At 42.6% G+C, this 25,101-nt stretch overlaps 2 protein-coding genes across 7 annotated transcripts in view; one reads left to right on the top strand and one right to left on the bottom strand.

Moving 5' to 3' along the window:
• Positions 1 to 16,491, top strand: part of CDAN1 (codanin 1) — a 31,344-nt gene extending 14,853 nt beyond the window's left edge. The window contains exons 12-28 of one of the 2 annotated variants that reach the window (XM_081008223.1): positions 551 to 662; positions 1,378 to 1,521; positions 2,863 to 3,029; positions 3,815 to 3,896; positions 4,110 to 4,199; positions 4,381 to 4,435; positions 5,218 to 5,351; positions 6,163 to 6,266; positions 7,181 to 7,330; positions 7,685 to 7,748; positions 8,365 to 8,443; positions 9,373 to 9,533; positions 10,526 to 10,633; positions 11,099 to 11,162; positions 11,975 to 12,177; positions 13,977 to 14,084; positions 15,395 to 16,491. In XM_081008223.1, the coding sequence (XP_080864349.1) occupies positions 551 to 662; positions 1,378 to 1,521; positions 2,863 to 3,029; positions 3,815 to 3,896; positions 4,110 to 4,199; positions 4,381 to 4,435; positions 5,218 to 5,351; positions 6,163 to 6,266; positions 7,181 to 7,330; positions 7,685 to 7,748; positions 8,365 to 8,443; positions 9,373 to 9,533; positions 10,526 to 10,633; positions 11,099 to 11,162; positions 11,975 to 12,177; positions 13,977 to 14,084; positions 15,395 to 15,520 (1,951 nt within the window). In that variant the 3' untranslated portion in view covers positions 15,521 to 16,491. Of the gene's footprint in view, positions 1 to 550; positions 663 to 1,377; positions 1,522 to 2,862; positions 3,030 to 3,814; positions 3,897 to 4,109; positions 4,200 to 4,380; positions 4,436 to 5,217; positions 5,352 to 6,162; positions 6,267 to 7,180; positions 7,331 to 7,684; positions 7,749 to 8,364; positions 8,444 to 9,372; positions 9,534 to 10,525; positions 10,634 to 11,098; positions 11,163 to 11,974; positions 12,178 to 13,976; positions 14,085 to 15,048; positions 15,269 to 15,394 lie in introns of those variants that run through there. The other variant, XM_081008224.1, reaches the window with a different exon arrangement.
• STARD9 (StAR related lipid transfer domain containing 9) overlaps positions 1 to 25,101 on the bottom strand; it is a 146,666-nt gene that overhangs the window by 7,828 nt on the left and 113,737 nt on the right. For 3 of the 5 annotated variants that reach the window (XM_081008569.1, XM_081008570.1, XM_081008571.1), the window contains 7 exons: positions 24,495 to 24,606; positions 22,722 to 22,894; positions 21,580 to 21,644; positions 21,277 to 21,485; positions 20,951 to 21,030; positions 20,235 to 20,393; positions 16,919 to 19,931 (listed from right to left, as the gene is read on the bottom strand). In XM_081008569.1, coding sequence (XP_080864695.1) covers positions 19,830 to 19,931; positions 20,235 to 20,393; positions 20,951 to 21,030; positions 21,277 to 21,485; positions 21,580 to 21,644; positions 22,722 to 22,894; positions 24,495 to 24,606 — 900 coding nt within the window. In that variant the 3' untranslated portion in view covers positions 16,919 to 19,829. Of the gene's footprint in view, positions 1 to 2,935; positions 3,022 to 16,918; positions 19,932 to 20,234; positions 20,394 to 20,950; positions 21,031 to 21,276; positions 21,486 to 21,579; positions 21,645 to 22,721; positions 22,895 to 24,494; positions 24,607 to 25,101 lie in introns of those variants that run through there. The other 2 variants (XR_013987215.1, XM_081008572.1) reach the window with 2 other exon arrangements.

The following is a 25,101-nucleotide window of genomic DNA, read 5'->3' as shown; positions in this document are numbered from 1 at the left end:
GACCCTGACTGTATGGTGGTGGCTGGGTTTTCTAAATGAAATAATGCAATGGCCTTGTTCAGTGTCACAGTAAACCATGGTTAGTTTATGATAATATTGATTTCGTGTTCTTGGTTTCTTTGGAGCGAAGCAAACCGTGTCTGGACATCATGCTAAGCCAGGGATTGTGTTAGCAAGGAGGGACAAAGCAGTTGAAATCAGCACGTTCACAGTAAAGCATACATTGTTTACTAGCTGGATTCATAACCTAAACATATGAGCATAAGATCATTGCAGAAAGAAAACGGTTTAGATGAAAAGGCTTTGGAAAAGAATAAGGTCTTTGCCTGGTGCTAGAATGACATTATGCGGGCTTCACCAAGGAGTGTTTGGCAGTGTTTGCAGCAGTGCTGACTACCAGCACGTGAGGGGTTTGGTAGGAATTAATCAGATTTTAAACTTGCGTTGTAGTAACCATTCTCAAATGCTGCTGTGGTCGCTTAAGAGATTACACTCTTTGCTGAAATTAAGTTGTTCTCCTAAAGAGCTCATTATCTTTTTTTTGGTTAAGTTATCAATTTAATCAGCACCTTATGGACAGCCTGAGCCTGCAAATACTTGAGCTGGATGGCCTTGCCTTGGTGGAACATGAACCCAGTGATGGAGAAGCAATGGATGAACAGGTGTGTATTGCATAGAAACAGCCATTCACAGTTGAGCTTCAGAGGTGTCCATGTGGGTTATGATCTCTCCTACTGCTTGGAAAGGAAGAATTTGGCTCGTGGCTCTCTCTCTCCCCCCCCCCCCACCTTTCTGTCTCTATTGGTTTCATGGTTGGTTTGGGGCCTTCATTGTTTGTCTTTCTTTGTCTATTTGTCTTTAATAACATGTTGCTGTTCTAGTGTGGGTCTCCTTTACTTCTCTTTTTGTTGCTCCTCCCTTCTGTCCTGCATTGTCCTTTCTGAAAAGAGGTGTCTGTCCTTCACACGGTCTTTCTCGCCTGTGATGTCCCCCCTGCCTCAATTCCTCCATCATTGCTCCTCCAACCCCCCCCCCGGTCCAAGTGGTGGGGCAACAGTAGAAAGCCTGGGTGGTAGCTGCAGTGTTAGCCCCATCCCACTCCTTCTCCAACACGGTGCAAGTATATAGAAGACAGTAGCGTTCTCTGATGAGCCCCAGTTGTCCTAGGTAGACCTGCGACTGCTACCACCATGCTGATTTGTCTCTGATTTGGATAGTCCTGTCCTTGCTGCACACCCCACAAAATATAATAATAAATGAACCACCAAAGTGGGAACATAAGATTTAACTTATAGGTTTGTTGTGAGCATTCAAAACGTTAGGCATTGCTGCTGTTATCTGTGGCTATAATATGTCTGGCTTTTCTTTCCACTGCAGGATGAAAAGAAGCGTTTTGCTGCTGTCCTCATGAGCCTCCGACTTCTGGCAAAGTTTTTTGGTTTCCTTGTCTTCCTGCCTTATCACACATCGGAACCAGTGACTGGAGACTTGCTAGAATCTGCAGTGATGTTAAGAAACCAAGTGCGTAACCAGCCACATTTACCTAACAGAAGTATTTAGTTTTGTTATTATCAGAGAGATGTGCAGGCATTTCATTAGATGAGCCTCTGGGCTCCTCCTGAGGTGGTAGATACTTGCTGTTTTAACTCCTTTCCTAGTTAAGCAACCTCCAGTATGGGGATGGATGGGTCCTGTGGTCCTGCAGATGTTGGGGAGTCACAGCTCCTGTGAGGCTGAGAGGATGCTGAGAGCTGTTCAACAACATCTAGAGGGCTGCAGGTTCCCCCTGCTGTGCACTATTATTGTTTCAATGATGCTGCTTGTGTTGCTGCTATAAACTGAGGGAAGATTGAGTTACTCATGCGGTACAGCCATATGAATTAACGACACTCTTGATATGGAAGGAAGGGGAAGTGTTTCATTTATTGGTGAACACAGTTGCATCAGAAGCTTGCCCGTTTGCAGAAAGCATCCTTTTTGATGTAAACCTCTGCTACAGGGATGCTCCAAACAAGTAACCCATAATGTCAATAACTAATTCAGTACATTGTACAAACTACTCCTCTGGAATAGTCTCCATGGACCATTATTTGCAGTTATATTGTTTACTAGATTCATGCCTCCCCACCCGCTCACATTGAAGTCCAACGCTCTTGTTGCTAAACTGCACTGGCTCTCTTGACATCAGATTGTGCTGTGTGGTTTGTCAGTGTGCCGGCTGAATGTGGAAAGCGCGAGGGGTGCTTACTTCAATTTATTACCTGCCTTTCACTCCAGGGTCATAGGGCAGGGTACAACCATTTGAAATACAGTTTAGCCAGATGAGTGACTTGAGATTGCTGGATTTGAATAGGCTTCATATCCAAAATATATTGGGTCTCTCTGAGATACTGCTCTGATACCTTTCCTTGATATGTGAAACTGATTGCACGCTTGTGTCTTTCTGTCTTCCCTGCCCCACTTCCCCACAAAAACTGTTTTTTGAGCTCAGAACTTAACTAGCTGCTCTGAGTGATGTTAGCTAAAAACACCCCCCTTTCTTTGCCAAATTAAAAAGTATACAAAGGAAGATGCAACAAGACCTGAATAATAAGCCCAGGTGCTTGTGTGCTCAAGGCTTACCTCCATCTCTGCAAGAGGAGCGTGTTCTGTTCACACAAATTAGCCAAGGAAAGAGTTTTCCTCTTAGTGGTGGAGGAAAGAGAACCCGATAGAGGGAAATAGGGACAGAAATGAAAGAGGAGTTGGATATGTTTATTTGCCTTTCCTACTTTTTGGTGGTTCATCATCAAACACTCTGGTGGTTGCCCATGATAGTAAGTAATGCTGAAAGTTAACATTTTCCTAATGTTTTCCCTTAAGACCCATCCTGTGCTGGATATATTGAAGCTGCTTAGGCAATCAATACAGAAACGATGCACGGTCTTGACTGTACCTTGGGTTGTAGAGTTCCTTTCCCTTATGGATCATATCGCCCCATTTCTGGACTACTATGGGAAGATATTTGCTCTCCTCTTGCAGCTGTACAGGTAAGAGGTTGGAAAGAAATATTTGCATCTTAATTGAGATCTGCATCAAGGACCTAAATTCTTGTGAGGGTAGGACATTGGCTTCTTAGTAAAGCTTTTATTGTACTCATGAACAATTTCTGGGTCTACGGAAACTACTTAAAGCTTTCTTTTACAGTATATACCAAGAAATTTATAGCACAGAGTTAAATATGTAATTACCACAGTATAGGAACGCTCCGCTGATGACTTGATATATATCATATTCCTCTAGCTGCAAATGTTCACATCCTTCCATTACATCTCAATATTTGCAGAAACAAATGAAGAAGTTGAAAGTCAATTTTTTCCAGTAGTGCATTTCAAATGGTAGTTGTGTTGTACAGTTAACCATAAACCATAGCTTACAGTGAACGAGCAGCACGCTAGTACATTCTTCTGAATTGCTCCCATTTTGTTCCTTTGTTCATGGAGCCAGGAGTAACAAACCATGAGTCATGGCTCTTACCATGGGAGAAACAAACCACACACATTGGTTCACATATCACGGTAAGCCAAGGTTTTTTGTATGCTACGCCCTGGCTTCATGAATAATGGAGGGAAATAGGAACAATGTAGTAGCTTGCACTAGTGCATGTCTTGTTTACGGGTTTCCTGCGGGGCACAAATGGGGCCAGAGTTTTAATATGCAAGGGAAATGAGAGAGCACAGCAAAAGAAACTTGCAAAAGGGGGAAATGCAGAGGTGGTAAAACTGATAAAACCTTTGAAGTTTATTGTTCTCTATTCTGTAACCTTTTGTTACAGATACCTGCTGATTTCTGAAAATAAAGAGATGTGTTTCCTGAACAAGCTGCTGATCCTTGCCATTTTGGGATGGCTTTTTCATGTACGGATGAGTGTTTGTAACAAACATTGTACCTTTGAAAAAACTTCACAAGCCCTGTAGAAATCGTCAAGTAAAACTTTCCTTACTGTACTTTCCTTAAGCCTTTTAAGTGTTTCACCCATGTAAGCATTCATCCACTCCTGTATGTGAAGCTGAATTTTTGCTTAGCTCTGCCCTCCTTGGAGAATTAACTATTTGGGGCTTGTCTTCCAGGTGCCTACTGTCCCAGGGAATCTGTTCTTTGCGGGCGAAGTGAGATCAGAAGAACTGGCAACAGACTCTGCAGCAACTGTTCAAGCTCTGGTAAACTTACGTAGATGAGTGTCGGCGGGTGTGTTTGAAAGAGAGCAACTGTAATGTTATTTGTTTAAGACACGCGAAGCCTAAGAGTGACCTGAAGAATAAAGAGAAGTCTGTGGACTTCTGTGCACTTATCTAATGCTTCTGAAAGGAATCAATCTGTTGTTTGTTCTTTTCCCCTTAGGATTCTGTGCCTGTGGTGGATCAGCAGTTACTTTATACCTGCTGTCCATATCTTGGTAAGTGATTTCTCAAAGTACAGTGGTACCTCTGGTTAAGTACTTAATTTGTTTCGGAGGTCCGTTTTAACCTGAAACTGTTCTTAACCTGAAGCACCACTTTAGCTAATGGGGCCTCCTGCTGCTGCTGCTGCTGCACCACCGGAACACAATTTCTGTTCTCATCCTGAAGCAAAGTTCTTAACCCGAGGTACTATTTCTTGGTTAGCAGAGTCTGTAACCTGAAGCGTATGTAACCCGAGGTACCACTGTATGTCTTGTGTCAGAAACAATATGCTGCTTGAGAAATCTGGAATCTCTCCTTTGCCTGGCACTGGAAAGAGCATCTAGGGATAAAACGTTGAGCTTCCTACTCCAAAATTGAGTTACAATTATCTGTTAAAAGGTTTTTTGTGTGTTTCAGTATGGCACTTAAACTGGGCCCACAGATTAGGGGGTTGTGACCTGTGGAAATACTATTTGGTGATTTGTCCTTGCTTTTCCATTCACCGTGAATAACATCCTGAACTGCTTATGATTCTGAGTTCCTACTCAAGTGTGGTTGGGATCATGGCTGCTTTTTCTTCCAGTGTTCAGTCTCATACACTTCTCTGCAATTTTCTGTCTCCAACTCCTCCTGGATTTAATTATATTTCACTCATTTCGTTGTGTCTGACCCGAATAAAAGTTAGTTGGATACCACCCCTAAATTTTAAAATTGTCAATCAGATTGAATTTTAAAAACCAGAGTGTTCAGATATCTACGTGTGCCGTCTTGTAATCCGCGTATCCTTCTGCTCTAGGTGAGTTGAGGAAACTGCTGTCGTCTTTTGTGTTGGGAAGCGGAGGAAAGAATGGTGGTTATGTAAGGAAAATAACTCCGACTGCTGCTGAGACCTTGGTTCCAAAGCCTCCCATCACACAGCAGAAGCTTCAGGTGAGAGGTGTTTTGGGACTGCCACTCCCATCATCCTTGACCATTGGTCTTGTTGGCTTGGGATGATTAGAGCTGGAGTCCAGCAAGATCTGTAAGGCAGCAGGTTGGGGAAGGCTGGATTTTTTCAAGGAGTAATTTCTCAACTTGCACTTTGATATTTTATTTTTTTAGTGGAGCTGTGCAATAAGTAGCCATATACCCTATGCCACTACTTTTGTGTGAATTGCAAGCATGCAAGAGGTAATTGACCCCTAGCTAAATAAAGAAATGGGAAAGGGAATTAGAGAACAGAGTTAGGAAAAACCTGAATTTGCTGCCAAGCTTATAAAATGCTGAAAAAACTGTTTTGGTGGGTGGGTTTGTTTGTTTGTTTTTTACAATCAAGCAGTATATAATTTTCATGAAATAAAGCATATGCAAGCATTAAAAAGTCTTTATTTTGGGGGCAGGCCAGTCGATTGAAAACTCAACTTGCTTTTTATATTTGTCTCTTGTTCCTTGCTCCCCATTTATGGGACATTATTTGGAAGGCAGGTTTTTGATGTTTTGTTTCAAGGGTAGTGGCATTCAACTAACTTTTACTCAGAGGTGACCCACTGAAATTGATTGATTATGCCCACTCATTTCAGTGGGTCTGCCCTGAATAAAATTTAGTTGGATACCACCCTTAAATTAAAAAAAATGCCAATCAAAGAATAAACAATCAAAGCATTCAGATATACTTTAGGAATGGCTCATGTTGGGGGGGGGCAATGCTTCATGTAGAATGCTTTGGTTTCCTTAGGATTCTTGTTCTTCCTGTTTTTAACAGGCAGAGCTGGAACAAGCCTTCTTCCACAATCAGCCCCCATCTCTGCGGAGAACTGTAGAATTTGTGGCAGAGAGAATTGGATCCAACTGTGTCAAGCACATCAAGTAAGGGCAGGAAAGGCACCTGTAACCTGATGGACTTCATAAATGGTCTGGTGGGGAGAATTTACGCCAAAAGATCTTTTTCCCCTTGTATTAATCATATAAGCAGGCAGCTTTTAAATGATGCAAGGACATGCCTGTGGGTTTTACTGATACAGCTCTTAGTCTTGTGCATCCCTTATATTGCTGTTGTGAAATTTGTCAGTAGAGCAAATGGTGATGGTGAATTGTGAAATGTGAGAAATATTGAGTGAGATCATCAACTGGTTTTATTATTAAATGTAAGTGCTAAGCCTTTGTGCTCACTCACTACAGAAGCTTGCTTGGCTCCTCTCTGTGTGTCATTTTGGTGCCTGGCAAAGACACTTTTATTTTCCTACTCTTTTAAATCTCCAGTACATTGCTTTTAAGCTCCTTTATGTTTGTTCTCATTTGTTGTCTGTTTTGTAATGCTTCCCCTTCTTAATTCACTTTTAGTGTGAGTTCTGTGGCAAATGTAACACACACACACACTCTTTAGGCTCTTTTGATCAGGTTGTGCATGTGTGATTGCTGCCTGCTTATATTGTAGCTTTATCCACATGGTCTCACTTATATTTTATATAGAGTTATGCCATGACCTACAGTAATAAACAACAGGGAAATGTTAAGATTGGCACACACACCATTATGTTTCTAGGTCAACAAGCCCTGTTTTTTTGGATTGGCAGTGAGAAGCTCAAGAGTGTCTCTCTCTCATGCACCTAGGTTCACAGCAGACGCGTGTTAAACCATAGTTTCCCATGGTATCCAAACCATTAATAGAAGGCTTTCCTGCAAACCTGATTCAGGATGTAAATTCTGAACCTGTAATTTCTCAGGATATATTTTGGTTGTTGTTTTTTTAATTATTGTGCTATTACTATTGGCTTTTGCAGGGCAACTCTGGTAGCAGAGCTGGTGAAAAGAGCCAAAGTCATGTTACAGGACAAAGTGAAGGCGGAAGTCGGCAATTACGACAAACTGCTGGATGAAGTGTGCTCTCAGCTGTATGAAGAAGGTGCACAGGCTCTTACTCAAGGCAAAGAGTAAGGAACAACAGCTGGGTGACATGATAGATCTTCCCTTGTGGTCATGCTGCTGTCTTGGGCTGTCACATTGAGACTGCGCCCAGTATGTGGTCACTTCAGTTCTCACCTTGGTATCAGCCAACTGGCAGATTGGTTCAGTTTCCCCTCTGGCTTTCAGGTGTAGGTACCCAACTTTAGAGGGAGCTGAGTAGGAAACTGTTCTGCTTTCAGTTACTCCCAGCAATTTGAATCCATTTGAATTCATATTTGGGCTGCATCCCTGGGGGGACTAAAAATACAGATTTTCTAATATCATGTCTTACATATAATGTTTCAGGCGGTGCTTTTTATAATGCCTATGTACATCTACAGATTTTGCAGGAAGAAGGCCCCTGAGGCTGTGAAAATCTTGCTGCCAGAAGAGACATCTGCAGCAGTATGTATATTTTAGGATACTTGTCCTTTTTTTCTGATGCTTTCTTTTTGCTTTTTCTACATTGGAAAATTGTGCTTTTTTTTTTTTTTTTTTTTGACACGGTGACTTAAAAATGGCCAGAAGCCAAAAACTTCTGAACCTCGTGATCATCTAAAATAGCCAGGCCTTTTTGCTAAAACAAGCAAGCATTTGAAACATTAAAGCTGTTTCTAAAATCTCAGCATCCTCATTCAGTCGGTCACGTTAAAAGGAGGTGTGACAGTTCCTCGCTCTTAAGGCCCAAGTAATACTTCTCTGCATTTTTTCCAGCTACAAAAAAAAAATGTTCCAATTGCCATATTGTGCCATTCAAGGAACAGTTGCTTTATATTCCTCTTAATCAACATTTTAGCAGCAGTTGGAGGAGCCAAAGCCAATCCCCATTTATCATTTCAGCAGGATGGTGAGAAACCAAAATCAGTCCCTCAATTTTCATTCGAGGCTAATTTTCCATCTGATTTCTTGTGCTTGCTGCAGCTTTGTATTGATTTGTTGTGACTGTTGTTGATAGTGTATTCACAGCCTTGAATGTAATCAGTAGAAATAACTATAAATCTCACCTGCTCTTCCACCCAAGGTTTTGAGCTGTGCAGCAAATATTGCGGTGGGGCTAGCTACCGAGAAGGCCTGCACTTGGCTCACCACCAACATCACAGGTAGGCTTTTCCACTGTTTCTATGTGCTTAACCCCTGTGTGCCATTTGGTGGCTGTGGCGAAAAAGACCTTTTCCCAGGATAAGCGGGTGTGCCAACGGCGTCTGTTTCTGAAAGAGGCAGATCTATGGTTCCCAGTTATCTTAAGTACTTTGGACCTCGTTTTTCAAAAGCCAAGCCATGGACCCCCTACTTTTGAAAATGTTTTGTTGCTTGAAAAGTGCTACCATACCCTCCAACGTGTCCCAGCACAAAACTGGGATGTGCATCTTCTGGCCATACTCCTGCATGAGTCATGTGACCTGTGTGAATGCATCCCCCCCAGTGAGATGCCCCACATAGCTGATGGCTACATGCCACAGACCCCCTGGGTGGGCATCAGCATGCGACTGAAGGTCTACAGACCACCAATTGGGAAACACTGCTTTAGATACATCGCATATGAGCTACTGCAACACACTCTACATGGGGCTGCCTCTAAAAAGCGTCTGGAAACTTGTTCAAAGTGTGGCAGCAAGGATGCTAACTGGAGCTGGGGGTGGGGAGCATGTTACTGCACTTCATTGAAACCACTTCATTGGCTCCATGGGTGTTTCCAGGCCCGATTCAGAACTCTTGCGAGAGGGATCAGTCTCTCGCTGGCAGCCTGCTGGCAGGGAAGTGAATGAGAAGCGGGTAATAGAAACAACTGAAACAAGTGGCCCTGTTTTGCTGCCTGCCAGCCCCTGACAGATTACTCCAGAAAGGCTGCCCTCTCTTGTTCAGATTATGCAGCTTGAACTTTGCAGAGGTGAACTGCCATCTGAATGCTGATATTAAAGGAGGAACCCCATAAGGCTGATGCAGGGAGGTGGCTCTGTATTATGTAATGAGTGTCTGGTTTTCAGTGTCCAGGGTGTGAAGCGAGTGTATGTTTTGGTTCCTTTTACAGCCTTGATTAAGAGAGAAGTGAAGGCCACGTTCAGCCGCATGCTGAAAACACAGGCGCTTTCTCTGCCTAGTACTAGTGAAGCTGTGCAGAAGAAGAAGGGGTGCTCTCCAGACTGTCAGCATCAGGCTGCATTCCCCTCACAGATCATAAACGAAATCAAGGTATGAATCCGCTGCTCTCTCCTCTTAACCTTTGTTGTTATTCTGGCTATTTATTAACAATATTTATATGCCTCCTGATGACAAAATTCTCTGGGTGGTTTACAGTAACAATAAAATTGTGAAATAAACAATGCAATACAGCTTAGAAATTAAATAAACAGATTTTAGATAAAAATAAAAAGGTTTTCACTTGGCACCAAAAAGGCTGCAGAGGCAGGCAGGCCAGGCGAGCCTCTCAAGTGAGAGCATTCACCAACTGGGGTGTCACCACCCAAAGGCCCTCTCCCCAGCAGCTGTCTGTGACACCTTTGTGGGTGCAGACAAAGCAGGGCCTCCAAAGATCATCTGTGGGCCTGGGAGGGGATCCTTTTTTAGGTAATGGTAGGGAACTTCCAGCCATTTCCCTCAGAGGCTGAAACAGGGGTGGGGGTTTCATCTGAAAGTCCTTTGCAAAAAACCTCAAAGGAGCTGCCACCCCACCTTTAAAGGAGAATGGAGGTGGCTGCCAGGGCAAAGCAGCTTTGAAGCTGCAACAGGTTCCCAGCCAGCTGTTGGGTACTTGGAAACCTGACACATTTTGAGAGCTGGGTGGTTGCTGCCTGCCTGCCAATCATGTGATGTCATTGGTGATGCCACGTGACTAACAGGTAGGTGGCACCACCCAATTTGGCTTGTAAGGCCAGTCCGGATAAGGATCCAGTCTATGGAGGTTCTGCTTTAGGTAACTTGCTCCCATTAGTAATTCATTTGATGGCGACAGCTACCACTCTCCCACCCCAAGCTTTTACTATGTGACATATTTCTGAGCATCCTTGTCTACAAGGAGGCTTATTTGATGGGGAAATGGGTGGGATAGCCCAGCCCTGTGCTGCCTTCTTTGCCGTTTCTCAGGCTTCACTGTGATATTTTGTCTTTTCTATATGGTTAGCAGAGCTCTCTAGGATTCCAGAACATATACGTGCATTCTGAGTCACAAATGCTGTTATATCTAGGATGTGCTGTGCCTTGCTGTCGGCCCAAGGAATGAGGATGAAGCAGTCCAGTTTGCCGATTTGGAAAATTTGTTGGAAAGGTTGAGCCAGACCCTTGGATGCAGAAAGGTAGAGATGAGTGCATTACTTGCAGAATTATTTCTGACATAGCCTTTTATCAGCAGTGGAGATGGAGAGAGAAAGAGAGGAGGGTGGAGGAGCAGTGTTAATATATGTACTAGGTTCAGCAGTTGTTTTCACTTTTCCTAATTAACTTATGGTTCATGTGTATGCGAGAGAATTTCTAAATTAAACTGCCCTCCTAAGGTTTACTTGTTAGGGAATTTTCTTGTAAATCATATGAAAGGCACATACATGTATTAGTTAACAGCTCTCCCCCTTTTATCCACTGGGAAAGACTCAAACCCCCTGCTGGCCTGTATATAAAGCCATAGCTGTGCATGTCTTCGTAATTGCTTGCAATACTTGAATACTCAAAATGCAAAGTGTTTGATAAGATAGCAGCCTCAGATACATTCTCTGTACCTGTGAAAGCATTTCTTTGTAGTCAGTTTTCAGCTTTGTGTTTTTCAGTTCATATGCCCAGCGTCAGAGCAGCAACTGGCCAAGTGCACAGTAGAGCTGGCTTCCCTTCTAGGTAAGAGCTGTAATTCTCATCCCTGTTCCTCTTCCCTTCGATCTTAATTAGACTATCTCATTTTGGAGGAATGGCTGTCCTGAATGGTATCAAACCGTCAAGGCTTGCTTGCTTATGTATTTATTTTCTATACCACTCTTATGCGAGAATCATCTGGTTTACAATATAAAAACACAAAAATACAGTCATACCTTGGGTTACAGACGCTTCAGGTTGCACGATTTTGGGTTGCGCACCGGAACGGGTTACTTCCGGGTTTCAGTGCTTGCGCATGCGCAGAAGCGCCGAATTGCAACCCGTGCGCGCACAGACGTGGCACTGCAGGTTGCGAACACTGTGGGTTGCGAACGTGCTTCCTGCACGGATCACATTCGCAACTTGAGTGTCCACTGTACTATAGTAATAAACTATAACAAGTATAGTCAGTCCATAGATTGTTTAATTAGCAACAAAGGCACCAGGTGAGCGTCCCTGGAGAGAGCATTCCACAAATGGGAAGCCACCAGAGAAAAGGCCTGTGTTGCCACCCTCTGGACCTCTCATGGATGAGGCACACGAAGAAGGGCCTCAGATGGTGATCGCAGGGTCCAGGCATGATCCCACAGTAGTATTTGGGGAAAGCTGAGTTCATTTGTTAGCTGTGAAGGCCTCCTAAACTGAGAGGACTCACCCCATACCCTGGAGGTTCCTGAAGCCCTTCTCCTCTTGCGTGGATGGAAAGAGTTGCCCCCATCATGGTATGATGTCACTTTTTCAGAATTAAAAATAACTCACATGAGGAAGTCCAGCATTTCTATCTCAGTTGCTTCTAGTTTCAGATCGTGTTCCTATCCATGGGCTGACCTTCCCAGCCCCAAAGAAGCAGGAGCAGCAGCAAGCAAAGAACCGCTTCATCTCTAGCCTTCTGAAGTCCCTGCTCTCCATCTGGAAAGAAGACTTTGAGGCACCTGTACCCTTGCAGCTGATCTTCAGTAGGAAAAATGCTGCCTCCCTTGCGGAAAACAAACAGGACAAGGTGGGGGGCTTCTGAGTGCTTTCAAAGCCACTTGCTAAACCTCCTTATGCTCCTTACCTTTGGCATAATCTCACATAAGACTGGGGAGTGCTTGGCTTTCACTGTTCAGTGAAAGAGTAAAGTTGTCACATACTATTTCTGCAAGGATGCCAGTGAGAGATATAGGTAAAAGTATGTGGAAATGCGGGTGGCGCTGTGGTCTAAACCACAGAGCCTAGGGCTTGCCGATCAGAAGGTCGGTGGTTCGAATCCCTGCAACGGGGTGAGCTCCTGTTGTTCGGTCCCTGCTCCTGCCAACCTAGCAGTTCGAAAGCACGTCAGAGTGCAAGCAGATAAATAGGTACCACTCCAGCGGGAAGGTAAACAGCGTTTCCATGTGTTGCTCTGGTTCGCCAGAAGCGGCTTAGTCATGCTGGCCACATGACCTGGAAGCTGTCTGTAGACAAACACCAGCTCCCTCGGCCAGTAAAGTGAGATGAGCGCCGCAACCCCAGAGTCATTTGCGACTGGACTTAATGGTCAGGGGTCCCTTTACCTTTACCTTATGTGGAAATAAATATTTTGTTCAGGAATTGCCAAGCTGGCACAAGTGAAGGGTTCTTGGCCACCAGGTTGACAACCCTTGTGAGTTTTTTGACTTTCTTTTTGGGGGGGGGACGGGGACTGGTAAACACTTACTTTGCCTGGGAGGGGCATGACAGACATCCTCGTTTCCGATGGGTGCTGGGTTAACGTGGTCACTATTTAGTGTTAATTTCTCCCTGTATTCCCACAGCAGAGATAGTATAGCAGTAACTCTTTGTGGTGGCGTTCTTATTTACCGGCAGCAAGATGTTACAAGGATGAAGCACTTTTAAAACAAAGCAGGAATGTTATTTGGTTACACTCAAAAGCTTTGTGGTTACTGTTGCAAGGCACAATACTTGGTTTCAAATAGACACTCTTAATAGAGATGTTCAATAACTGTCTTAACGCTGTAATCTTGTTACTGGTTAATGTAAGTTCTTTGCAGGACAGCTGTTGGTTTACGCTATCCCTAAAACCCATCCAGCCCCTCCTGCAGTCCTAGCCTTTTCTTCACTTAGGTAGATTTTAAATTGTATGGCTGTACTGTTATATCCTGCCCTGGGAGTTTACAGTGAAGGGCAGGTAAGAAATCCTGTAAGAAATATAAATAAATAAATGGACAAACTGAGAAGGTGATATAAGGAATGGAGACCAGCTGTGCCAGAGAAATTAAGCTAGGTGATCCTGCCTCCCTATGTATGTATATTCTGCCTCTTCCATCTTTCTGTGCCTAGTCCCAGGGAAGTTTCAGAATCCTCAGAAGTTCATGTCGGGAGCATGATATACCTCCAGGCTTTTAGATAGATGAACTTGTTATTGGTGGAACACTTTATTCCTTCCAAAGGTCAACACACATAACCAATTAGTAGCATTCCCATCTAGGGAAAAAGCATAGGATCTAATTTGGAACTTTTGGCTAGTGGGAGAAACAGCTGCAGGCTTCCGTGCAAGACAGCTTCATGGCATTTGTGCCTTGCCAGCTGGGTTCGTTCTTGTCCTGCCCCTTCCAAACCATCAGTTGGCAAATGCGATTAGGCAGTGTGCCTTTCTGGTGTGAAATCGCCCTCACAAATTTGGGTAGGAGAGATGTGGCTTTTGTTTCTTAGCCTTGTTCCTGGTGTATGATTTCATGCAACTGTTTCCTTGATGTATCAGGCAGTATTTTCATTTAAGCAGGATTTTAATCACAAGGCATATTACTTGGAGGCCCTGATGCTCCGTTTCTTTTGCAGTGGGATTTGTTCTTGTTCATGCTTCGTGGTCTTGTTGAGCATGGATTAATGGCAGATACGGAGATACAGTGCTGTTTGCATGACCTCCAGAAACTGCCTTGGCCTTCAGTAAGTATGCCCATTTCAGGTTTTTGGGGGTTCAGAGCACAGTTAACACACAAACACTTTACTTCTCGTTTCCCTTATGCCAGCTGTGATAGCTACAGACTGATCTCATGTACCGTATTTTTTGCTCTATAAGACTCACTTTTTCCCTTCTAAAAAGTAAGGGGGAAATGTGTGTGCATCTTATGGAGCGAATGCAGGCTGCGCAGCTATCACGGAAGCCAGAACAGCAAGAGGGATTGCTGCTTTCACTGCGCAGTGATCCCTCTTGCTGTTCTAGCTTCTGAGATTTAGAATATATTTTTTCTTGTTTTCCTCCTCCAAAAACTAGGTGCGTCTTGTGGTCTGGTGCGTCTTATAGAGCGAAAAATACGGTAACTCCTTGCTGACTAAGTGACTAGCAGTTTGTTTCTTGGGCTAAATCCAAGGTGCTGGCTTTGACTGTTTAAAACCCTAAACCAGGGGATGGGAGCCTCCGGGTCCTCCTAGGTGTTGCTGGATTTCTGCTTCAATGAGCCGCAGCCAGTATGGCCAATAGTTAGGGATGAAAGGAGTTGTAGTCCAACATCTGGAGAGCCACAGGTTCCCCACCCATGTCCCCAAACACCTGGTTTCAGGATGGTTTATGGGACCATCGCTTTGGATTCTACCACCATGTGTAGTGAGGGCATCCTCCAGAAATAGGTGCCATCATGGAAAGATCTACCTTCAGGCAAATCCCTCTCAAGATCTGCCAGGTCCACTGTTGCAATCTTCATGTGGATAGCAAAAGACTACTTTAGCAGACTTGGCGTTTAGTTTTTCCTGTATATTTAAAACAGTCTACATCTCTCTGCTTGTCATTTCATTGTAGTATTTTATGATAATTATTTGTATAAGCCACTTTGCGGTTGAAAGGCAGCCCATACATTTTAATGGAAAATACTGTCTCGCTTCAGCCTACATAAAAGTTTCTAATTTTTTCCAGTTCCCATGGAACTAAAAATTAAGATGAACAAACTGATGTAAAGGCACAGGGACCACACCAAAGTAAGAGTGCTGTATGATGCTGCTGATCTATTTATTTAGAAAGCAATTATGCTGTACTTCAGTGAAAGCCCTCCATGTACAGTAAAGTAAAAAAAGCAGTCAGTATAAATGACTAAAAGAATACAGCAGCAGCAGCAATAGCACTTATGGGCAGTGTTAATAGGACATCTTGCAAGCATAGTGATTAGCTCTGCTAAGGCTTTTTGTGAACCTTCTCTACATTATCCAAAGAATTGCATATTCCCCTATACTAATTCAAATTTTGCTCTGCATTTTTTCTACAGGACTTCTCCAAGGAACTAGAAGCACTGTTACGAATATTTATTTCTGAGGAGTGCATTGCAGAACCAAAGACCCTGCCCTGTGAATTGGTGGGGCAGTCTAGAGGCCCCGTAGCAGCACAAAGCTAGCACAGAGATGCTTAAAAGCTGCTGAAATCGTTCATCACTTCCTGGCTCTGGTTGCGCTTGGGCATTACTGTGGACCTCCTTGGTCTTCTGCAAATAATGCCCAGATGTTTCAAGGGGAACACAGTGTTGCAAGAGGAGCCATTTTAAGCACCTTAATCAGAATTGCAGGAACAAGTCAATGTTTCTTCATGTGACAGCATATAGGGTTTAGGCCTAGAGCAGCAATGGGGACCCCATGGCCCTCCAGATGTTGTTGGACTTCAGCTTCCATTAGGCGCAGCCAGCATGGTCAGTTGTCAGGGATGATGGGAGTCCAGCAGCAGCTGGAGACCAGAGGCTCATTCCTGTTCTGGAAAGTTGGAAGAGCCTGGAATCTGAACAGATGTATAATAGACTCCTAGGTGTCTGAGGATTTTTACTTAGGAAATTCTCAGTTCTAGTAATGTTCATGTGTGGCCTTTGGGGCAGAACTCGTAATGTAAGACTTCTATTTATCAAGAACTCAAGTTTGAAAAATTTTAAATCCTTTACTCCTTTTAAAAGGTCAAATCATGTCTTAAAATACAACAATTTCCCAAGCATTGGCTTGTGGTTTTTTTTTTGAGTGTTTGCTCATAATGTAGATTTTAGTACAGTATATGGTTTTTTAAAAAATAAAGAAGGAAGGTTTTCTTTTATTAGAGAAACAGCTTTAAGTGGCAGTATTTAATGAAATATTTCCCCTTTTTGATAGAATGCTTTGAAGAACTGCAGAGTTGGAAACTCTGGCATTCCAGCATGTTTTAAAAGACAATGCTTTCTTGGGTGTGCTCTATAACTCTGTAGGCTTACCTATAAAAACAGACATTTCCTGTGAGCTGTAGTCCCTCTTCTCCCCTTCCTTTATTCTTGCACCACATACTTTTTCTTCAGGAGTCCTGCTTGACTTTTACTTTATTAAAAAGTAATTAATAAAATGATTATATATGCCCTACTTATTCGTTCTTTATCCTTTGCATAACCACTTCAGCAAATTTCACGAATCCTCTAGATGTGGGTATCGCTCACTATATAACAAAATCTTCAATTTAGGCTACTTGAATGTTACTGATTTTGATCCAAGGAAGAGATTTGTGGAAAGCATAAATTAAGGGTGCCTGTAGCTAAACCATTAATATTATGCTGTTGCAATAGTTCTATAACTGCCATTTTATGTAGTGGTGGACAGACAAGACTCACAGCATTTATCTTCTACATTACCTTTTTTTGCTGTTCCTAATATATTAACAAAGTCTGGAACAAGGCAAAAAGGAAAACCGATGAAAGAGATGGGGGGGGGGGGCAAGCTTAGCAACATCTCTTGATGCATAGCCTAGTCAAAGTAGGCCAGGAAATAATGGAGCTTTTCTGTCATTTCCATATATAGAAAATTATTTTTATTGTGAGGATATGAAAATAGCAATCTTGGTTAAAAGCAGATATGGGCTAAAGATATGGTACAGTAACTGAGTATATTTCCCCCCACATTCAATAGAAGATTTCACAGAAAATAGTTTTGCCTCACTTTAAGATTAATCTTTTCATTCTAGGCATTCACAGGTACCATAGTGTTATAGTTGCAAAAGAAACCAGTTATTATATAAATAGTACTGTTGAAGTATCAAGTATTTCTAAAAAGCATACATTAATCGAATACCTGGAAAAATAATAATTAGCTTCAGCATATAAAACCATATATAAATAACTTAATTTGTAAACATAGAAAAACAACTGTGTGCAATTATAAAAATAAACATCTGATGCACTGTACAATAAGACATTATCCTTCAATAGGCACCATCTGTGTTGAGAGTAGAGTCCATCTTAGATGTTGTTCCTGCTAAAGCTGTTTGGTTCGTTAACAGAGTGCCATGTCCAAAAATATTAAAAAGAAACAAACTAATGTAGCAAATACTTGGCCAGTGATTGGAAATATCTCCTAAAATATGTTGCTAGTTCCCTCTTAAATTATGTGATTGCTGGTACTGTGGGCAATTTACAGAATACCTCCCCCCCCCCAATAATAATTATAGGCAATACTAAGCTGGTGTTCTTGATTCTGCAAATCATTTCCAGTTTCAATTGCCCCACAGGATTTCCATAATACTGTATTTGGCATATTTCACCAAACTTTTTTTTTTACCAAATAGAATTTCTGTGCTTTGATTTCTTGATAACTGTAATAGCATCATCGATGCTGACAGAAGGGGTTAACGATCCTATTCCTGTTTATTCTGAAGCAAACCCTATTAGAGTCAACGGAAGTGTCTTGAAATAACTGTGCATTGGACTACAGCTTCAGTTGCGGTGCTAAGAGCTCTTCTACACAACCAGCAGCTAAATGAGACTTGTGAAATTACTGAAATTTGAAGCAGAGTACCACCCCCATTTTTTGAAAACACAGGAGTGCTAGGCTCCAGACTCCAGGCAGCACCATCCCAGAGCCCAAGGCACGTCTACCAATCGGGGCAGGAAGGGGAGTGTCCCTCTTCCCCACGCTTCTGCCACAGCAGGAAGGAGTTAAAGAAACACTATGGCGCTGGTACACAACTACTTGGGATTACTATATAGCAGTTATCAAGCTTACTTATTAAGCTCACATACCAACAATGTATGCAAACAGCCTTAGTCTGCCTCGTTTCCGTTGTGAGAAACAAGAGGTTCACTTCATTAGCTAGAGAAGTGTTGCAGCAAAGGGAAGAAAGCTCATGGTCAGGTCCTGTTACTCACATGGAATGCTGCAAACAAGTTCCGAGCAGTGAAAAGTTCTAAGAAAACTGCTCAAGAAGCAAGTTCCTAATGGACAAAAAGCAGGCTGGCAGAAAATGATGCAGTAGCTATAATAAGATGCCATTGTACTACTTGCTTGCTAGGAGTCTTATTTTAAGAAACAACCTGAATCAAGTTGTCTACACCTTCACATGAAGAAAACATGCTTTTGGACACTATACAGTAAGTGGGGAGTTGGGAAAGAGAATGCTGATGCTATTCCTTCACTATGAACAATTGGAGTGGAACAAATCATAACGTGATTGATTTGATATAATTGGGTTTGATGGGTTACTGCAGACGAGACGTTGAGCAGCAGAAAGTGCAGTTATGTAATAAAGAGGAAGGAGTCATGGGGAATATCAATAAGCATGGTGCAGCTGGGAGCAGAGCAAGAAAAACTCTTGCTCAGGCCTGTACAGAGGGGGCAGGCAGCTAGGTACACTTGCCCTGGTCCTCGGAGGGCTAAGTCAGCCAGGGAGCCCCACCAGGGACTGCTGGTTTTTGTTTGAGTTTATCACTTTATGCTTTCCCACCCCCAGGCCTCAGAGAAGCTCTGCATGGGCTTGCTTCCACTGACCCCTAAAATCAAATTCATCTTGGTAGGGTAAGCATCTTAGTGAATTTACCCTGCTCTGAGCTTATCTTCACAATAATTTAACCTGCTGCTGATACAGAGATCTGATGAGTTCTTAATCTAATGGCTTCACTAGAGAATGTGTAAGAAGCTTCTATTCAAAAGTATAGAGCAGTTGCTGCTCTACAGTAGACTAGTCCCTGTTCTTGTGTTGAGCTGTTGGCTTGGTGTGGCTCAACCCCTTAGGCTTGTGGCGCAATGATTCTGTGTGTCTCTTCCTGAGTTATGGTTCTGACTGAGGGCAAACGGTGACCACAAGGGCTATCGCACCACCCACTCTTGTTGAACGCCTGGAGCTTGGTATACCCTCACTTCCCCTGGAAAGGACTGGAAAGTTATCCAATCAGTAAGCTGACATTGTTCAGTGATTAATACAATGCATTCTTCATTCACAAGTACCCTTTTGTTCAGGCACTCTGCAAAGGACATTACAGTAGTTTTGCTTCAGTGGTGAAGTGCTCCTTTAAAATAAACGTATCGCTAAGTTTCAAGTTTTTTTTACATGGCTTACAGCATCAGCAGTCTTCCAATAGTCTGAATGAATAAAGTTTTCAACTGAAAATTGCTAGTGGTTACAACCAGGCTTTCGCCTACCAATGTTGGGAGTCTGCAAAAGGAACACTTTTCGCTTGGCCATTGTTTCTGTTGAAGTTGCATTTCTCTAAAAGGCTGAACAGGAAAACTCAGCCGAACGAGAGATGCTTCATTAACGTTTGGTATCCGATTGCCATATTGAAAGCAGGTGCTACTTAGTGGTTTTGTGTTGTGCAGTGAGCTTTCCTAGGATTTCTTTTGTCCTCCCATTTTTGAGTTGTCTAGAAAACAAGTTCTGGCATTGCTGGTATCTTACATTTTGAGTTTGTGGACCATGTAAACCACACATACCTAACCAGCCAGAAAGTGGCCAAGCCTAGCAATCACCAAAGGCTGTCGCATGGCAATGGAGCTCAGAAGCCTTGCAGGGATGGCTGGGGCACCAAGGTCAACCTGAAGCAGCAATAAAAGAAAGCTTTGTCAGTAAGCGTTGAGAGTCCATTTCAAGCGCTTCTGTAGAAACATGCCAAATTGTATCCTCTGCAGTGAGGTGGGGGAGGCTAGCTGAAGGAGGTTGCATTTGTCAGGCAGGTAGAAACTGGATCAGTAGAAGCCCCCTTTACATGTTCCAACAAATGTGTTAAATGATAAACAGCTGCTACATGCATGAGCTTCCTGCTTCCAGAACACAATCATCCTTCATTAGGTTCCCAAGCCTGCTAGACTTCTAGTTTCTAGATCTGCACAGACACTTACCTGTACCATGTAGATAACTTTAGTGATATCTTTTCCATTCACCATATCAGGCTCTAATATCCAAGCACTGGGCAAAATCTCCCCTCGTACCATATCTTTACACGGACGAGGCATCGACTCTTCATACACAGATTGAATGGCCAGGATGCACACATTCTCCTGTACACAAAGAAATCAGAATAAAGAGCTACGCTGAGAAAAACCCAGTAGGCACAAGTGTGGAGTTTCTCTTTCTGGCTGTTTCCCCTTTCTTCTGTTAATTAGGCTGCTAGGCTTCATATAGTTCAGCTGCTTTTGTTAACAGGAAAGAACGGTTCATCACAATCAGTCTGATTTGAGTCACTGGGAATAATTAATCACTACAATCAGTCTGATTTGAGTCACTGGATTTGTGTCCAACCATCCATGTGTAGCATGGGATCCAAAATTGTAATTATTGATTAAATTTATGGAATCACCTATCAACAGATAAACCAAAACCCATAACGTAGCAAAAAATAACAAGTCCCCAAACAATAGAGTTAATTGCAATAGAGAGCATAAAAAAGCTCGGATATAACACACAATTAAAATGCTATGGTAAGTAAAAAGCTATTCAATAAAATATTGTTGCAGTGATATTGTATGAAAGGTGTCCAACTTTCATCACAAAACTAGTTTTGATTATTTTTCTTATGCTGTTTTGGGTGAAGATTATTGAACATTGATATAGTTACCTCTTTGGCTTCTACAGAGATGCAGCAGAAGTCTCTTGGTTGCTTCTGGTAGCACAAAGAAACGTCACTCACCACGTACACTGAAATTAAATCCATAGGGTAGAAATGAGAACCATTTCCCCATTCATTTAGGCAGACTTCAGGCAGACTTCACATTAAAAAAATACAGCACTCGGAGGATTAACCTAGCTGTTCTCCCAGCTGCTTGTTCTCGTGATGCAGCAAACATGTCTCAGGAAACCTGGGAGGAGGGGTTTTAGGGGGGAAAGCAGCGGGTGGAGGGAAGGGTTATGATTTCTCTCCCACCTGCTCCTTTTCATACTCACCCAGCTCAATGTTGCTGGTGATTTTCTTATGCACTTGAGCCATGGTAATGGTTTTGTCATACAGATGTCTCTTACTAGGATCCTTCAACATGCACAATACGGTGGAAAGGGGTTTGTTGATCATGCCTGCTCCCAGGAACCCATGTTTGGTTGCTGAAGATGAGAAGGCTTTATAATAAACTAATACATCCTTCTCCACACATTGGTATCTGGTTGGAAAGGCAACATGAAAGCGCATTTTCATTAAGAATATAATAAAAAGAGTCTTGAGAATACTTGAAGGAACAGTTGCTATAAACTTACTTCCAACCAGCTGTTGCCTGACCATTGTAAAGATTCCTCAGGTCATTTGAGCATACTGCCATAACCTTTGAAAGCAATTAAAATTCCTTGTTATGGTCGTTACAAATCCCTTACATTTAATTCAGCTTTGTTTCAGTTCCGTGACTGAGCTCAGCTTAAGAATGGAATTTAGTAACCTCTTGTGAATGCCATATAATTATTCATTAATGAAATTATCCATTAAAATATTAGAGACTGGGAACTATGTTTTGCTATTCTTTGAAGAACTTTCATAGTAAACAAGCAGGCTAACTGGGAAGCATAAACTGCTGCTTTCCTTGGATCGTAATTCATACTCCCATTTGCTGTCATTATAAAAACATCCACCATGCTGGATAAAAAATGCAGCAGCTGGTCAAAATCACGAGTTGCTGTTTCAGATATATAAATGCACTTTCAGTGTTTTTTCTAAACCAGACCTTGGCAAATACGTTCAAACTATGTTAAGGTCCTTTCAGATGTATAAACTGCAATCGTACAAAACATTTTCACGTCAGATTAAAAACAGCCAGTGAGATTATTATGGAACATTGTGGCTCGATGTACTACCACACTTTAGGTCTTGGTTTTCTTATCCAATGGTGGGAAAGTACACTTGGACAGATAAAAGGATATCTATTGTTCTCTCTCAGAATCTTCTGATTCCCTCTCTCATTAAAGCAATATTTCACATTCAGCAGAGTACATAGGTATTTTCTTGCAGCTTTAAAGCAGTGAATTTTGCACCGTTTGTATTCCCTCAGATTACATAGGGCCATCTCACAAAGGACAGCTTGCATTCATGGACCCAACCTCCATATAAGGAAAACAGGTGTAGACAATTGTGAATAAAATCATGTCAGTGCTTTTTTTGTTGCCATTATGTGTGTATAGGACCTGCATTCTCAGCATCTTTCAGATAGACACATAACCAAAGAAATTATACTGCTAGTGTCAGGACCCTAAACATTCTTCCTTATGTAGATGTTGCCCCCATGTAAGAAAAATATCAGATGTGAGGAGGCCCTTGTAAAGGGAAAGTTAAGCAGCAAATGTATAAAGCTTTTCTACAGCCTCCTCTAGTCCAGATAAAAAAAGAGCCACCATCACATTCACCCACTCACCTCTGCAGTAGCATTGGCCAAGACGTGTTTGGACAGATCTTCATATCCTTTCGTAGGAGAGGATGGGAAGGCGCTAGGTGAAACAACTAGGCTATGAGAATACCTATGGCTGGAAGCAAGTGGTGATGGGATACTGCTCCTTCCCACAGATGAAGAGGTCATAGGAAAAGTCTCTGAAAGAGATGGGACAAATAAGGAATCGATGCCACACCAGATGCTGCAGAGAGCTGGATTTGATTTGGATGATTCTTTCGCACATGCATGATGATCTTTGGTGAATCAGCTCAACAGTCTATTTAGCAAACAGGTAGTGATACTACCTAGGTTCAAAAACAAGAGTGGAGATATTCCCAGCTGTGATGCCCAGATGTATTCTGAGGTGAGCTCCCTCACCCTGAAATTCTTCCTCATAATATAAATCAAGAGTTACAAATTCACGCATGGTCTGCACTCATCATACTAGGCACTCAGTGTGACCATTGCTGCTGGCTTTATGTCAGAAGCTGATTCCTTGAACTCCACCCTCTATTGACCAACTTTGCTAGTCTAAGGTGTAACAAGTCTAACATGGCCAGCCCTATGGACCCGTGGTCAACTAGAGGTTTAAAAAATATACACAGAATATCTTCGCTCCAGAGAAATCGGTTGGGTTGGGAATTTCCAAGGTTGAAGTCTGTTGTACTTACACATTTGCAGCCCAATCCTCGTGGAGACTATCCATTTGGATCTTAACTAACCAAGAGCTCTACAACAGGTAAGTATTGTACCAAAGCAAAACTCCACTTGCTCCATAAGGTCAAAGTTGTGCATTTGTTTCCTGATTGGTTGCTTGCTTGCTCTTTTCACTTGTTCACTGCTGGGGTGAGTTTCATGCCTCAGAGATTTTGTGCTCAATGGATGATCTTTCCTCACAGCTGCCTTCCCTGACTCCCACACTACATTTCTCAAGCAGCATGTGTGAACATATATGCAATTTGGAAAGGAATAGATGCACAAAGAATTATGAGCCAATAAAGAACTGAAAATGGAGGACTGGATGGGAGAGTCTTCTCCAATGATGCTCATAATCGTCATCTCATTGCTGAGCTGAAAGGAGTTAGCCCAGCGGTCAGCAACCTTTTTCAGCTGTGGGCTGGTCCACCGTCCCTCAGACCATGTGGTGGGCTGGACTATATTTTTTTTTGGGGGGGGGGGAAATAACCCAGAGATGCATTTTAAATAAAAGCACACATTCTACTCATGTAAAAACACCCTGATCCCCAGAAAATCCGCGGGCCGGGCTAAGAAGGCGATTGGGCCACATCCGACCCCTGGGCCTTAGTTTGCCTACCCCTGAGTTAGCCCATCACTTGAGTCAGGTATTTACCAAGGAAGTGTACAATAACAAAGGTTCCAGTGCATTCCTATCAGCAGACATACATCCAATTGATTTAATATTGATATTCTTCTCCCCCATGAATTTTACAATGTCTCACCACCAGCTTTTCTATAATATGTAAAGGATAATTAAGTAGATGACCCTCGTGGTCTATTTCAACTCTATAATTCTATGAAGGCAATATATGTTTCCCATTGAAGTGTGCCATAAGATGTTGCTAACTTGCTGTGAAATTTGGGGACCTGCATTTTCTTGCAATGTGTGAAATAGCTACTGCTCAACAACTGTATCTGCTAACTGCTTTATAATGCCATGGCTATTTTACTTCTCTCCTTTTAAAAAACAGATGACCCATCCCATGGAATTCATGATAAGCAGATTTATTTAACCCTCACCACTTGCAGAACCCTTTTGAAGCTGTTCAAGTACATAAAGCTGACGGTTTCTGGTAGATGAGCGGCCTCTTGCATCATCTCTTGTGTGTTCTGCATCTTTGGGAGAAGTCTGCTAGATAGAAAAAAAGGCAATGTGCATTCACAGGTGAAAACCAATAGCCACACTCTACTCTATCAGCTCAATATCAGTCCGTCCCCTTTCCTTGCCTTCTGTTACCCTTAGTGGCTTCTGCAGCAAACTTCCAAAGCAATCACATGATTGCTTCACTTTTTTATGCCCTAAATAAGGTGTGGCTAACACTTTTCAGGCCAAAGACCATATTGACCCATGACCAACTCTCCAGGGTCTCATGATAAAATGGGTGTGGCAATTTCCCTGCAAAAGGCCACTTGGGAGGGGGGATTTCAAGGGAATCAGAACTTTTCGCATCACAATGTTGAAGAAGAAGAAGAAGAGGAGTTTGGATTTGATATCCCGTTTTATCACTACCTGAAGGTGTCTCAAAGTGGCTAACATTCTCCTTTCTCTTCCTCCCCTACAACAAACACTCTGTGAGGTGAGTGGGGCTGAGAGACTTCAAAAAAGTGTGACTAGCCCAAGGTCACC

This window comes from Podarcis pityusensis (assembly GCF_964106645.2).
Source record: "Podarcis pityusensis genome assembly, chromosome: 1".
NCBI classification, from domain to species: Eukaryota; Metazoa; Chordata; class Lepidosauria; order Squamata; family Lacertidae; genus Podarcis; species Podarcis pityusensis.
Note: the sequence above shows the minus strand (reverse complement) of the source record. Positions and strands in the feature narration are given on the sequence as shown.